Raw genomic sequence first — 12,830 nt, 5'->3', positions numbered from 1 at the left:
ATATGTGCTCGAAGTGCAAACTGAAGAGAAGCCTACACTGTAAGTAAGCAGAGCATTTAAATACACAAATTGGTATGAATAACTTTATATTGGGCTATAAATGTTCGCATATGTACATATTTATGTACATATGTATAAAGGCATGCCGATCAGTACCTGGAATGCATTCCTGTATGCATCTACATATGTATTTACTTTCTATATGCCAATATTTTCGAATCGTTGGAATTCAACTCCACTACGTTGTACATATGTATGTACATATGTACATAGTGTATTATTGTAGACTCATGTATGTATGTATATTCATAAGATTGCAAGCATAAACACCCATCAAAAAGATTGACATAGACAAATACTCAGTGACATAGTCCACCTTAAATATTTACCATTAGATACTGATAAGACAAAACTACATATTTTCACATTATTCATGCTTACCGCTATTTTTTCTAATTACTTTACAGCGCCATTATAGGCTATTGCATTTGCTTCTACTCCTACTCAACATGGCAGGGTAAAACATACTTTCTTGAAGATGTTTATGTGCGTCCCGCATATCGTGGCTTAGGTGCTGGTGCTTACATTTTCCGTGCTGTTGCAGCTAAAGCGAAGGAATACAATTGTCAACGTTTGGATTTTCATGTGCTCGGTTGGAATCCGGCGCGAAAATTTTATGACAGAATGGGAGCTATCGATTTAACAGAGACTGAGGAATGGCATTTTTATCGTGTAAATGCTGAGCAAATTGAAAAATTGGCCAATGAGCTGTAAAACTATTTAAGTAAAACAATTAAAACAACAAAAATGCTGTGCATATGCGTACAAACGTTTGTATATATTTGCATTTTTTTTAATGATGCAAATGTGTATACATTTAAAAAATGTACATTTAAAAAATTTTGGAGCAACCAATTTTATTTTGAATAAAATAGCTTTAATTACAATGTTTTGACTAAAATTAAAGTCCATTAAATACTATATATTCTTACCCAAAGTTGTAAATACACTAACCAGATTATTTTCAGAAATGGAAAACAAACCAAAAACTAAGCATTTAAGCCGGGGAGTATTTTTCGAAATTTTATAGACTTTCTGAGTCTTATTCAAATGCATTCTAGCATTTAAGAGCGTTTTATCATTTCTGGTAACCTCTTTTAGTACAAGCAAACAAAAAACTTGAATAAATGTGATGCAAAAATATTCAGTAAAATATTAGAAAAAGAATTTGGCTAGTACCTTTCCACCTTAGAGTAATAATGTAGTACATCAGTTCTACAGTAAGCATATTTAGCAAAAATGCATCAATGCAATGAGTCAGTAGTATCATTCTCTTATAGATTTTAATAAACAAACTTTTTTGTTTATGAATACGAACACTTTTTCTTTCAAAAAATTGCAACAATAATACTTTCACCGATTGCCATCGAAAATGTAGAATATCTTGAGTAATTAGTAGATATTGTATATATATTAAGGCTTACTTCTACTGTTCTCCATTGCTGCTGGCTATAACATGTATCTGCATACTCTTTGTGCTATTGTAAACTTGCCCTTGTGGAAACGGATGTACTTTGGAATGTGTGTCGGTTTTGTTTTTGCCACCAGCCGTGTAGCGTGATAGACGTATATTGGGCATAGGGAGAAATCCAGTACTCAACGGCATAACATCCAATGATATTGAATGACTCTCGACATCCTTCATTGATACAACACCTAAAATGACAAAACAAGGAGAGGTCAAGCTTGACTTTTCGATTGCGAAGAAGCTATAAATAAGGTAAACAGCTAATTTAAGATAAGCGTTATTTTACATAAATTCCTTCTTACTAATTTACTTACCACATACTTTTCGTAAAAGTTCAATTAAAATAAAGAGAGATTATTACTAAAGTGTAAAAATATGAAACACTTTGTGTATATACATAAATAAAAATATAAAATTGTAAAAAATAGGGATTCCATGTTCGCCTTCAATCTGGCAGTAATATGCGAAATAAAACGAAAATATTGTATTCCTAGTCTATCAATGACTGTCTGTTGTAACAAAATTTTTGACAATTTTATGGAGAAATAAAGTTTAATGCTTATAAATATAGTACATAGTTATTTAATTGCAGAATATTTTCCGATTCAAAAGACATGCTATATATTTATGTATTGCCGAGTTTAAAAAAAATTCAAACTTTTGCTTCAACTAAAATCCCTTATTTTTACTAAACTTTCTAAGGAGCACAAAGAAAATGTCTGCACTCAAAAATGCATGTATAACCAACCTGCCGAGCGTCCACAAACGGCCCATAAATTCTGATCGCTCAGCACTTCGTACATTAGGTCCACGTAGGGATTTTCATGCACCTTCGTGATTTTCAAATTCAAATTGCAAACTGAACGCAAACGACATAGCTCATTGGGTTCAAGCTGTGTCTGCACTTTGAAGAGCGTTGTATAGTCCACCAAATCGAAAGCGCATCCATAATTTCGCAAAAGTTGTGGCTTCTCCACAGTTGAGTATTTTGTCATAAAGTGCACTTTGATTACCGCTGGCAGCTCGACCTCTGCTTTTAGCGGCTCTACTTGTATTTCATACAAGTACGAAACCGTTAGACCTTTGTAAATTTGCTGCATGGAAAAAGTGATACAATTTTAAATAAATCGTTATATATAATTATGTTTTCTTCCCCCACATACCACATGAGCCTGTGACGGTGGATTTAAATCTATTAAACGCACACCTGCAACATCGCATTTCACCTTCGCCTCTGTCAAAAATAAATTCGCTTCCAAGCCTTTCATAACCACATGCAAAAACTTTTGCGTACCACAAGTGTGTAGTCGGCATTGTGCCTCCAGTGCGGGCTGAAAATCAATAGCTATCTGCAACTCATTGCGTGACCAAGGGCATGATAATGTAACATAGTGTTCCAAGTGTTTAGAAATCTTACGTCCAGGCAAATCCGTCAACACTTCTAACGGGATTTCACGCTCCTCGAAAGATTTGAAATTTGGCAGAGGCACCTGCAATATGCTATCGAATGTGGAATCATCATCAGGATTGGCAACAGTTTTTGAGTCTTTGACGGTTTTCTTCTGTACAATGTCATTATCGTTGGACGCCGGAATTTTTGGCTCCTCTACTTGTTCGTTATCCTGCTCTACAGCCAGCTTGTCTATTGAACGCGCCATCCGTATGCGCAAATTTTTCGAACATTTCAATACAATTTTTGCATCGGCTGGGAAAATAAAACTACCGCCAGAAACTGTCAAACGTATTGGCTGTTCAATGCCTGCAATCAAATTCTTGAAATTTAACACTGCCGCAGCCGGCTTGGTAGTGATAACAAAAGGTGGCGCTCTGAAGGGAATTTGCTCAGAGAAGAACTCCAATTGTGATATGGAAATACGCATCTGCAATCAAAATAGAAATTTACATTCACATCCTTTAGTTCATTAAATATTTAAGTTATAGTCATACCTGCTTGAAATCCCAAGTACCAACTCGCGTTGCCTTGGATTTTAATTCAATGAAATTATTGCCCGGCTGTATAGCGATATTCTCAGTAGCTACGAAATTTGTGAAATCTGATTGCACGCTAGGCGAAAGCTTGCGTTTGGTGCTACTCGTGCGGCGCACTGGCTGCTTCGCTTTGGGCACGTCGCATTCAACTGAGGCGCAATCCAGGGTATTGTCCTGTTTGTAGTCCAACCGCAGTGACATTTTCAGGCGCGATCCCTTGAGTGGCGATGATGTCGGTGTGCTGAGGAATTTCTTATCTTTGCAGCCACTAACCGACACAATCAAAGGTGGCGTTGCTACCTCGCTCGTAAGTGGTGAAACATGCATTTCGTAGCATAATTGTATGCTTTCAGCAACAACTTCGCGGGGATAGAAGCTCTCCAGCTTTAATTGCACTATTACAATATCATCTTGTATTATGGGTTCCACATTCATTACATTTATGTCGCATATTCGAAAATGATCTTCAAGCACGCAAAAATTAGCATTCTCCATGGACGGTTGTGCGGATAGTGTGGTTGTTAATGTCTTAACCGATTTCAGAAATTCATCGAAATAAAATGAACGCACCAACATTTCCAACTCCTGACAACACGAAATTGAGCTACATGTCTTGGTGTAAGCCAACGAATCGCCCATTTTGCGATAGCAATTGGCCAGTTCCAGCAGTGTTTGTGAACTTAGCGCATGCCAATTCTCCGCCTTTAATTCGCGTAACAAATCAGTAAAGAAACCTACGGCCTTATGCGGTTCATTCAGAGCGCAGTAAAAATTGCCTAAATCCAAGCCAACCAGACGCGCCGAACGGTGACGGGAAACGTGTTTGTACGTACTAATGGCTAGTTCTGCCAATTCCAAATAAAGTTTTTGGAATGCTTGATTTGAGCCCAAAGCTTCCTTCAATTGTTCGGTTGCTGATTTTTTCGGTCGCCGATTTGGAGAGCGGTCCCGTTTTTGCTCTGAAATCTGAGGTGTAGGGTTCAAGAATTGCGACTGCTCGAGTGGCGTATCACCAATGCCAGCGGAGAGTTGCACGACTATATGCAACTGCTCGGAAGTGGGCGTAAAGCCGGGAAGCAGGCCACATAGCTTTCCCAATTCATACAATTTGTCTTTGGCCAGATTCCAGATGGGGGCACAATGTTGAAAGCAAACCATTTCGTTTGGCTCCATAGCCTGCTCGCAAGTCTGTAGAACTTCTAGCGCGCAAACGAATTCCCAGCAAGATAATGCACCCTCGGGTGTATCTAATTTTACGAGTTCAATTTCGCGCAATGTAGAAAAAAGAAAATTTAAAAGCCTTCTGGCTATTTCTGGGGTTTCATTGCTTTGTTGCAGCAGATGTGCTTGTCGTTCAAATAAGTAATTGCGAAATTCCAGTATTGAAACAGGGCTTTCTTTGATTTTTTTGCGTATCTCAAATTTGTCACGTCTATTGAGGCAAATACCATGGAAAAAGCTTAATGGTTGCTTGAAGTATTCCAGCCATTTTTGCTTTTCGCCAAAGCCAGAATTAGTTATGAATTGTGAAAACATAGCGTCCAACTCGTCATATTGTATGAGGGCTTCAGTGTGCAATTCTAGTTTCTCGAATATCAAAGCTAGATCTTCTTGCATAAAGAAGTATTGCCGAAAGTCCCAACCATCATGGTTGCGCTTTTCGCGTCTGCTCCGCATAAGCTCTTCGTATTTGGCAATGTTACGGTTGAAACTGGCAAGCATTAAGAACCTACGAATGTGAATGTATTAGTGAAAGAAAATCATAAGGCCCTGAAGCATAAACCTGATGCGCTGCACTAAACAACGGAACGACTCAGCCGATTTCTGTTCGAACTTTGCTGGATTCAAAACTGATATACAACGGTCATCATTTTTTGTAGCAAAGTCCTGTCGTATCTTATCTAAAACTGTGGTGCGTGGCAGCAAATTTTTTGCTTTTCGAACGTCCAATGTCTCGACCAACAAAATCATCCAATCAGTTATACCATAAGTTGTCAGTTGTCGAAGCCAGTTTTTTATTTCTTCCTGCGCGTTTGCCTTATATGTATCCAAGTCCTGAGTAGTTTATAAATATATGAAATATATTTCAAAAATTACTGTTTATATACATATGCATATTTACATTGCACTCTGCAACGAAAATATGCAGAATGGGATGCTCCAATATACTCCATTCTCCCTTTTTGTACTTCTCCAGCGCACTCACATTGAATGGCTGGGTTTGCGCTTCTAAACGCACTTGTTTGGATGGACGATGGTACGTACGTCGCCATTCGCATGTATCCAGTGGAATAGCATTCAAAATTTGTGCCTCCAGTGATCGAAAAAGTGGTCCAGCTCCAGCATCTGGGGAGTGAAATTTCGCTGTATTTAAAACCAAGATTTTTCAAAGTTCCTTCACTCACATGTTATTATTGGTTTAATATTCATATTTAGATAAAAATTACGACTTTTACGTTTATTTATCGGAAAATTAGTTTTTCCCGTCCAACAAAATTTGTAAACGCAGACGAAAACTGCTGCCACCGCAATCAGTTGTGTTTGACAATCGGGAAGTAAATAAATAAACAGAGAGTCCAATTGGATATTGCTTACCAGAGTTTATCAAGTTTTCAAAATAAACTAATAAAATAAACAAATTCACCCCGATTGCAATACGTGACCGTATGGGCTCTGACACACGGTCAGTAATTATCACGATTTTTGGATCGCGATTTGGATTGATCGATCGCGCATGAATGTTACATGTTCAATATTTATCGCGTCAGTATTTGCATAACTTTTGTGCAAAATATTTTTATTTTGTACGTATAATTTATAGATAATGCATTCCGCAATTATTTTAAAATTTCCAATGTTAATTAAAAATTTTTCAATTTGTTGTGGAAGGTTTCAACCAAAGAACGTACGTTCTTTGGGCAGATTTTTCACGGAATTTCTGGCAACACTAGGGTGTCCCTCCACTTTGCACGTTGTCTAACACTGTCCAGTAATCAATCTCATTTGCAAAATGTCAACAAATGCACCCACAAGTGTCAAAAACGAGTCCCACTCATAAGCGAGAAGAGTGAAATTACGGTTTTGATAAAAAATTCGATCAATGAATTAGTGAAATTTAAATAATAGCTTTAGAAGTCTTCGAGCTAACGAGAGCTTTTATATAGAAAGTGATGGAAAGTCTTTTCGGTCGCGGCCATGATGGATACGTGGGTCGCGAAGAACATATTGTAAGCAACCTCTTCCCCTTACCCTCTTCTAACACAGTATTATTTATAGTATCTTGATTTTTATCTTACATATTTTATCACACCAGAAAAAATTGCAAGCAAACAACTCCGAAGATGACAATCTAGATGAACTCCCACCAATGATGGAAGAGCTATGTGTTGCAGACGGTCTGCGACCTAGTCCTGGCGGTCCCTTTTCCGCTTTAACACCTTCCATGTGGCCGCAGGAAATTCTAGCGAAATTGGGGCAACCTGAATCTGAGGCTGCGGGTCCTAACGACCAGCCAGACTATCGATTCGACGAATTTGGTTTTCGTGTGGAGGAAGAGGATGGTCCAGAACAAAGCTCGAATAAACTGCTTTCGCAACCATTTGTAGAAGATGCACAGCACCGATTGCAATGGATTGCACATTTAGAATTTTCACATAACAAAGAGGCTACGGAATTGACATGGGAGAATGTGGATGTTATGCTGCCACGTACCGAAAAGTTGCGAAATATGGTTCGTGAAGGTATACCACATTCTCTGCGAGCACAAATGTGGATGCGTTTATCTGGTGCGCTGGCGAAAAAACAAAAAGGCGAAACAAGTTATCATGATATAATTAAGGGTATGAGTATTTTCTTTAATTAGGAAGTTAGTATTGACGCATTTCTGTTTTAAATTAGCTTCAGGGAATGATCAACTTATGACCTCAAAACAGATTGAGAAGGATCTGTTACGCATATTACCAACAAATGCGTGCTTTAGCAATCCGCACGGAACTGGAATACCACGACTGCGTCGCATACTTCGCGGCATCGCCTGGCTGTTTCCAGATATCGGTTATTGCCAAGGTACTGGTGTAATAGCTGCTTGCTTGCTGCTGTTTATGGAGGAAGAAAATGCTTTCTGGATGATGGCGACTATTGTGGAAGACTTATTACCCGCATCATACTATTCTTCAACTTTGTTGGGCATACAAGCTGATCAACGTGTCATGCAGACGCTTATTGCAAATTATCTAACATCCGTTGATGAGACGCTAAAGAAGCATGACATCGAATTATCGCTTATAACATTGCACTGGTTCTTGACGCTTTTTGCAAATGTTGTGCACATGAAGATTTTGGTGCGCATATGGGATTGGTTTTTCTATGATGGTAGCATAGTACTCTTTCAACTCACATTGGGTATGCTGAAGTTGAAGGAAAAAGATTTACAAATCTTGGAAAACTCTGCTCAAATATTCAACTCATTGTCAGACATACCGGGTGAAGTGGATGATGTAGAGGTAAGTGATGCGAGGCCAAACGCTGTTATATAAATGATTAAAATTAAGTATGTTTACAGATTCTCTTTAATCAAGCACTTGAAGTTGGTGGCTCTTTGAGTCAAACCGTCATCGATACGCATCGTCGACGTCATCTGGCCTATCTTATGGCCGATCAGGGTGGTCTTGTTGGTAATCCCGAGGCCGTCCCAAATCTGCCCAAACAACATTTGGCACGTCGGCAAGTGCGAAAAAGTAAATCCATATTAGAAACATTGCTATTTCGAGGAGACAATGATTCCGATGAGCTAAAAAATAAGAATATAAGGCAGACGGAGATTCTAGTCGACTTGCGTGAGGCAATATTAAAAGTAGCACGCCACTTTATAACCATCGAACCGAAGATAGCTGCTCACATACAACTGACAGCAAATTACAGCACTGATTCGCATGCAAAAGACCATGAAAATTTCATCAATGTCGCACGTCGACGGCAACGAAGAGCAAAGGCCTTACATGATTTCGAACGTCATGATGATGATGAGTTGGGCTTCCGCAAAAATGATATCATCACTATAATAAGTCAAAAAGATGAACACTGTTGGGTGGGAGAACTGAATGGATTGCGTGGCTGGTTTCCGGCCAAATTTGTCGAGTTGTTGGATGAACGTAGCAAGCTGTACACTTCTGCTGGTGACGATGCAATTTCCGAAACTGTTACAGATTTAGTGCGTGGCACACTTGCGCCATCCATCAAGGCTTTTCTCGAGCATGGTATGAAAAGACCATCTTTTTTGGGAGGTCCCATACATCCGTGGCTTTTCATCGAGGAAGCGGCTACGCGTGAAGTTGAAAAAGATTTCGAATCGGTATACAGTCGATTGGTGCTATGTAAGACGTATCGCCTAGATGAAGATGGCAAAGTGTTGACTCCAGAAGAGCTGTTGTTCCGTTGCGTGCAAGCAGTAAACCAGTCTCATGATGAAGCGCACGCGCAAATGGACGTGAAGTTGCGTTCATTAATATGTCTTGGCTTGAATGAGCAAGTGTTGCATCTATGGTTGGAAGTACTGTGTTCTTGTCAGGATGTTGTGCAAAAATGGTACTATCCCTGTAGTTATATTGACTCGCCGGGTTGGGTGCAAATAAAGTGTGAGCTAAGGATACTTTCACAATTTGCTTTCAATTTGAATCCTGACTGGGAATTACCACCAAAAAGAGGCAAGGAATCTCAGCCACTGAAAGATGGTGTGCGCGACATGCTGGTTAAGCATCATCTCTTCTCATGGGATTTGTGAGTCTTGTAGTAGTAGCATATGGAGAAGAAAGTGCATTTGTTTATTTTTAGTTAAGTATGTGTGTAGAAGATTGTATAGCCACTAAACTATGTTTTAAGAGTAAAAATGTGTTTTTGTTAAGTTTTAATGTTTTAGTTTAAACATTCCCTTAATGGCGGTGGTAAAAGATTGAACTCTGCCGCATTTAGTTGTTTAGCCACAGGTTGAACAAATTTTTAATAATTTTAATTAAAAATATCGAAATTCTTAGCTATGCAAATGCTTATACAATACAAACCTTTGGCAACTACTTACATACATGCTATATACAAGCAAAATTATGCAAATAAACTGAAAAATAGGTGAAGTTCTTCAAACTATCTTACTAACATTTTAAAATGTGTATGCTTTCAAATCTAGCCTTTGCAACTAAAAACAGGCCCTGTAAGTTTTAAACAAACCTCATACAAAAAATTGTATGTTAAAAAATATTTAAATGTTTTATAAAATCAGAGTCTGTATTTAATAATGCTATTATAAATATAGATATATCAACTATCGTCCATTGCAATGTGTATTTAAATAAATACTTGAGTTTATGCTCAACATATTTACACACGCTTGTATGAATGTAAAACGCGTATATCGTTAATTTCGAATTGCATATTAGTCATTGTTTTTAAACATTCATATTTTACTTATGTATGTTGTTCCTTAAAAATAAAAAAAATAAAATATGTATATTTAACGCATAGAAAAAATATGTTTATATAAACGGCAATTTTCGTGTTTAAATTCAATTAGAATTAAATGTATTTCTTTCTCATATACATATGTATATCTACATAAATATTACATATATTCTAACATAGACATGTGTGTGAGTGCGTTTAAAAATGCATCAAGCCAAAGCAAAGCACAACAACAACAACCAATCTCTTATTTCTAAATTATAATTAATGGAAATGTCTTATTTACGCAACCATGTTACATTCGGCTTTTAACCGTGGTTGCGCATGTTTGACATTTCCATCAATTATAGTTTAGAAATAAAAGAGACTGATTGTTGTTGTTGTAGCGACTGTAACTGATGCTTTGGCTTGATGCATTTCTGAACGCAACCTATGCATACATATGTATATTTATAAAAAACGAGTCGCAAATTATTTAGTACCACATCCAAGCATCTACATCAAATTAACTGCATACTAAACCTAGGTAATCGTCCATCAGTGTGCCGATTGCGAACTATGAGCATAGAAGATATATATAAGAAAAGGTTTAACTATATAGTTAATTTACACTTACAATACCAGTGGCATCCACACGTGTACCGACAATCTTTAAGCGTATTTTATCTTCACCAGAAATTACGACATCCTCATCTTTTGATTTGTAGCACGGTGGATTGCCGTTTGGACAGAATTGCATGTCAGCTGGTATAGACTAAGTGGAAAAGAGTCCATAACATTAATATGTGCATCAGAAAAATGCATTTGTATTTTAAGTTGTGTACATACGTGATGTGAAATGAAACACGATAGTGGCCCAATTTCAGCAAACATGCCTACCTGCATTTGAAAGAAAACGTATCGTACTTTTTCAACATGTGTGTTTTTTTACCCAACGTACTTTGTTAATTTGCTTTACAACTGCATCCAGCACTTCTCCCTTGAACGGCCGGAATACAATCGCCTTATATTTTACTGGATACACTACAAATCCCTGTCCGGGCTGTATGACACCTGAGCCAATTTGATCGATTGTGGTCACCGCTATCACAAATCCATACTTCCCCGTGCATGTACCTTCTACTTCTGTATAAAGTTTCTGTTTAACCGTCTCCAGCAATTGTGGACCGAAATAACGCGGATGCAAGAGAATCTCATGCTCGAGGGAGATCTACCCATTAGAAAAATGCCATCTCAGATAAAGTAGGTGAATTTCTCAGAACTTTACTTACGTGGTAAAACATTATAAATTGCTGGTATATTTAATGAACAAAAAAGCACAAATGGTATTTTAAAAGCAAAAGTGCAAAATATCAGCGCAAAATTGTTTATTAAATCAGAGAAAATTGTAAACAGCAGCGGCATTAATTTCACTATAGTCAATTGTCAAAGATGACAGCAGTAGAAGGTGGTCAGCAGGGTTGCATTATGGGAACAAAAAATAAGGTCAAAATTAAAGAAAGTTTTCAAATCAGTGTTGGCAAAATGTTAATCTGATTAAGGTTTAAAAATTACCGATTAAAATGTTTATCGCGATTAACGACTAAAATTAATTAACCGTAATAATCTGTACGATTATTGAATACATTTTTTTAATCGTTAATCGTCGGTTGTGATTAAGATTAATTAATTTTAATCATTAATCCATAATCCAATTAAAAAGAAATTCTGATTGAGTAGTCTAGTTTGTTGTCCCAATTTGAAACCAGACAAGAGTTATAGTGATTCTTTTGTGTTTCACGCTTATAAAATATACAAAATATTTAAAATAAAAGATTGTGTTGTTTATTGGCCGTTTAGTATAATTTAATTTAATGCGCAGAACATTTAATGTTTTATTTAACATACGGCCTATAGCTCAAAAATAAATTATTAAATAAAAAAAATTTTATTTTTATTAGTAATACATAAACAGGGAATTTTTACAACCCATCGCACATGAGCAGAAGGATATTAAAACCTGGTTTACATAACGTCTGTTGGAATAGATTTTAATGAAAATGCACACAAAATTGCTTAAGATTGATGAGGAAAACCGACTTAGCCACCCTCGATTAACTGGTCTTGTGTGCGCAGGAAAATTCCAGCGTAAATTAATTAATCACCAAAACTACTTAATCAAATTAAGGGTTAATGATTAAACATTAATTTTTTTTAATCGCGGTTACGATAAGCTGTTTAACCAGATTAAAATTAAATATGATTAACTGTAATCGGATTGAATTTAATCGAATTAACTAATTGATTACAGAATCAATCGATCACTGCCAACACTGATTCAAATATAAAATTGGAACAAATGCAGAATACCTACAATTCTCAAACAAACAAAAAATCATATGGGGATCGATAGAGATCATTGAGATGAGCATAGCGGTATATTTTTTTGTTTGGAAACAACAACTACAACAGTTATTAAAGGTCAAAGTTCAAGTTATCATGGATTTTAATGTCATTCAATAGAGAATTTAATTCTCTTTAATCTGATATATGTACATATCGAGCCCTAATCGCCAAAATAACGTAAGCGACATTTTTTTCAAAATTTTCTTTTTGATGCAGAAATGTATCTAGATGCTCTAGGAATATTTCTGCATCAAAAAGAAAATTTTGAAAAAAATGTCGATTACGTTATTTTGGCGGTTAGGGCTCGATATGTTATAGTTTTCACAAAAATCGAATTAATGTGGGAAAAAGGTAAAAAGTGTTTTCGTGTATAACTTCTTTCGGCGTAGGTGGCCTTCGGCCGCACTTATGGATTGTAAAAGCCTGATTACGCCAACTTAACTTAACTTAACGGACCGTAGAACTTAGAGAATCAAAA

The 12,830-nt window shown here is 36.9% G+C and overlaps 4 protein-coding genes across 4 annotated transcripts; 2 read left to right on the top strand and 2 right to left on the bottom strand.

Annotated features, from left to right (window-relative positions):
- LOC118753803 (diamine acetyltransferase 2-like) lies at nucleotides 1-1,371 on the top strand (the record flags this gene model as incomplete). Its single annotated transcript, XM_036488677.1, is given in 2 exon segments — nucleotides 1-39; nucleotides 468-1,371. Coding segments are annotated over 2 exon segments (346 nt in total), but the record flags the coding sequence as incomplete, so codon positions are not given.
- LOC118753802 (trafficking protein particle complex subunit 10-like) lies at nucleotides 959-6,068 on the bottom strand. Its single transcript, XM_036488676.1, has 7 exons — nucleotides 5,923-6,068; nucleotides 5,640-5,863; nucleotides 5,301-5,572; nucleotides 3,476-5,246; nucleotides 2,692-3,408; nucleotides 2,277-2,622; nucleotides 959-1,716 (listed from the first exon to the last, which is right to left on the bottom strand). The coding sequence occupies exons 1-7, from the start codon at nucleotides 5,945-5,947 to the stop codon at nucleotides 1,487-1,489; spliced, it is 3,585 nt and encodes a 1,194-aa protein (XP_036344569.1). The 5' UTR covers nucleotides 5,948-6,068; the 3' UTR covers nucleotides 959-1,486.
- A 470-nt stretch (nucleotides 6,069-6,538) lies between these two features.
- Nucleotides 6,539-9,867, top strand: LOC118753804 (small G protein signaling modulator 3 homolog). Its single transcript, XM_036488678.1, has 4 exons — nucleotides 6,539-6,744; nucleotides 6,831-7,356; nucleotides 7,415-8,019; nucleotides 8,079-9,867. The coding sequence occupies exons 1-4, from the start codon at nucleotides 6,688-6,690 to the stop codon at nucleotides 9,294-9,296; spliced, it is 2,406 nt and encodes an 801-aa protein (XP_036344571.1). The 5' UTR covers nucleotides 6,539-6,687; the 3' UTR covers nucleotides 9,297-9,867.
- An 18-nt stretch (nucleotides 9,868-9,885) lies between these two features.
- Nucleotides 9,886-11,441, bottom strand: LOC118753805 (DNA-directed RNA polymerase II subunit RPB7-like). Its single transcript, XM_036488679.1, has 5 exons — nucleotides 11,239-11,441; nucleotides 10,908-11,177; nucleotides 10,796-10,846; nucleotides 10,584-10,721; nucleotides 9,886-10,523 (listed from the first exon to the last, which is right to left on the bottom strand). The coding sequence occupies exons 1-5, from the start codon at nucleotides 11,248-11,250 to the stop codon at nucleotides 10,473-10,475; spliced, it is 522 nt and encodes a 173-aa protein (XP_036344572.1). The 5' UTR covers nucleotides 11,251-11,441; the 3' UTR covers nucleotides 9,886-10,472.
- Between the last annotated feature and the right edge of the window lie 1,389 nt (nucleotides 11,442-12,830).

The sequence above is a fragment of the Rhagoletis pomonella genome, unplaced genomic scaffold (assembly GCF_013731165.1).
Source record: "Rhagoletis pomonella isolate Grant_MI unplaced genomic scaffold, Rhpom_1.0 Rhpom_scaffold_02867, whole genome shotgun sequence".
In the NCBI taxonomy this organism is placed as follows: domain Eukaryota; kingdom Metazoa; phylum Arthropoda; class Insecta; order Diptera; family Tephritidae; genus Rhagoletis; species Rhagoletis pomonella.
The sequence above is the reverse complement of the archived record's forward strand: the minus strand, read 5'-3'. Positions and strand labels throughout refer to the sequence as shown.

Excerpts from the sequence above, each read along its gene's own strand:
- LOC118753802 (XM_036488676.1), bottom strand. The coding sequence starts at position 5,947 with ATGAATATTAAACCAATAATAACAT. Across the intron at positions 3,409-3,475 it reads GTACTTGGGATTTCAAGCAG|ATGCGTATTTCCATATCACA; the intron begins GTATGACTATAA and ends TTTTGATTGCAG. Across the intron at positions 2,623-2,691 it reads CACCGTCACAGGCTCATGTG|CAAATTTACAAAGGTCTAAC; the intron begins GTATGTGGGGGA and ends TTTTCCATGCAG.
- LOC118753804 (XM_036488678.1), top strand. The coding sequence starts at position 6,688 with ATGGAAAGTCTTTTCGGTCGCGGCCATGATGGATACGTGGGTCGCGAA. Across the intron at positions 6,745-6,830 it reads TGGGTCGCGAAGAACATATT|AAAAAATTGCAAGCAAACAA; the intron begins GTAAGCAACCTC and ends TTATCACACCAG. Across the intron at positions 8,020-8,078 it reads GTGAAGTGGATGATGTAGAG|ATTCTCTTTAATCAAGCACT; the intron begins GTAAGTGATGCG and ends GTATGTTTACAG.
- LOC118753805 (XM_036488679.1), bottom strand. Across the intron at positions 10,722-10,795 it reads CGTGTTTCATTTCACATCAC|TCTATACCAGCTGACATGCA; the intron begins GTATGTACACAA and ends TTTTCCACTTAG. Across the intron at positions 10,524-10,583 it reads GTGTGGATGCCACTGGTATT|TTCGCAATCGGCACACTGAT; the intron begins GTAAGTGTAAAT and ends CTATGCTCATAG.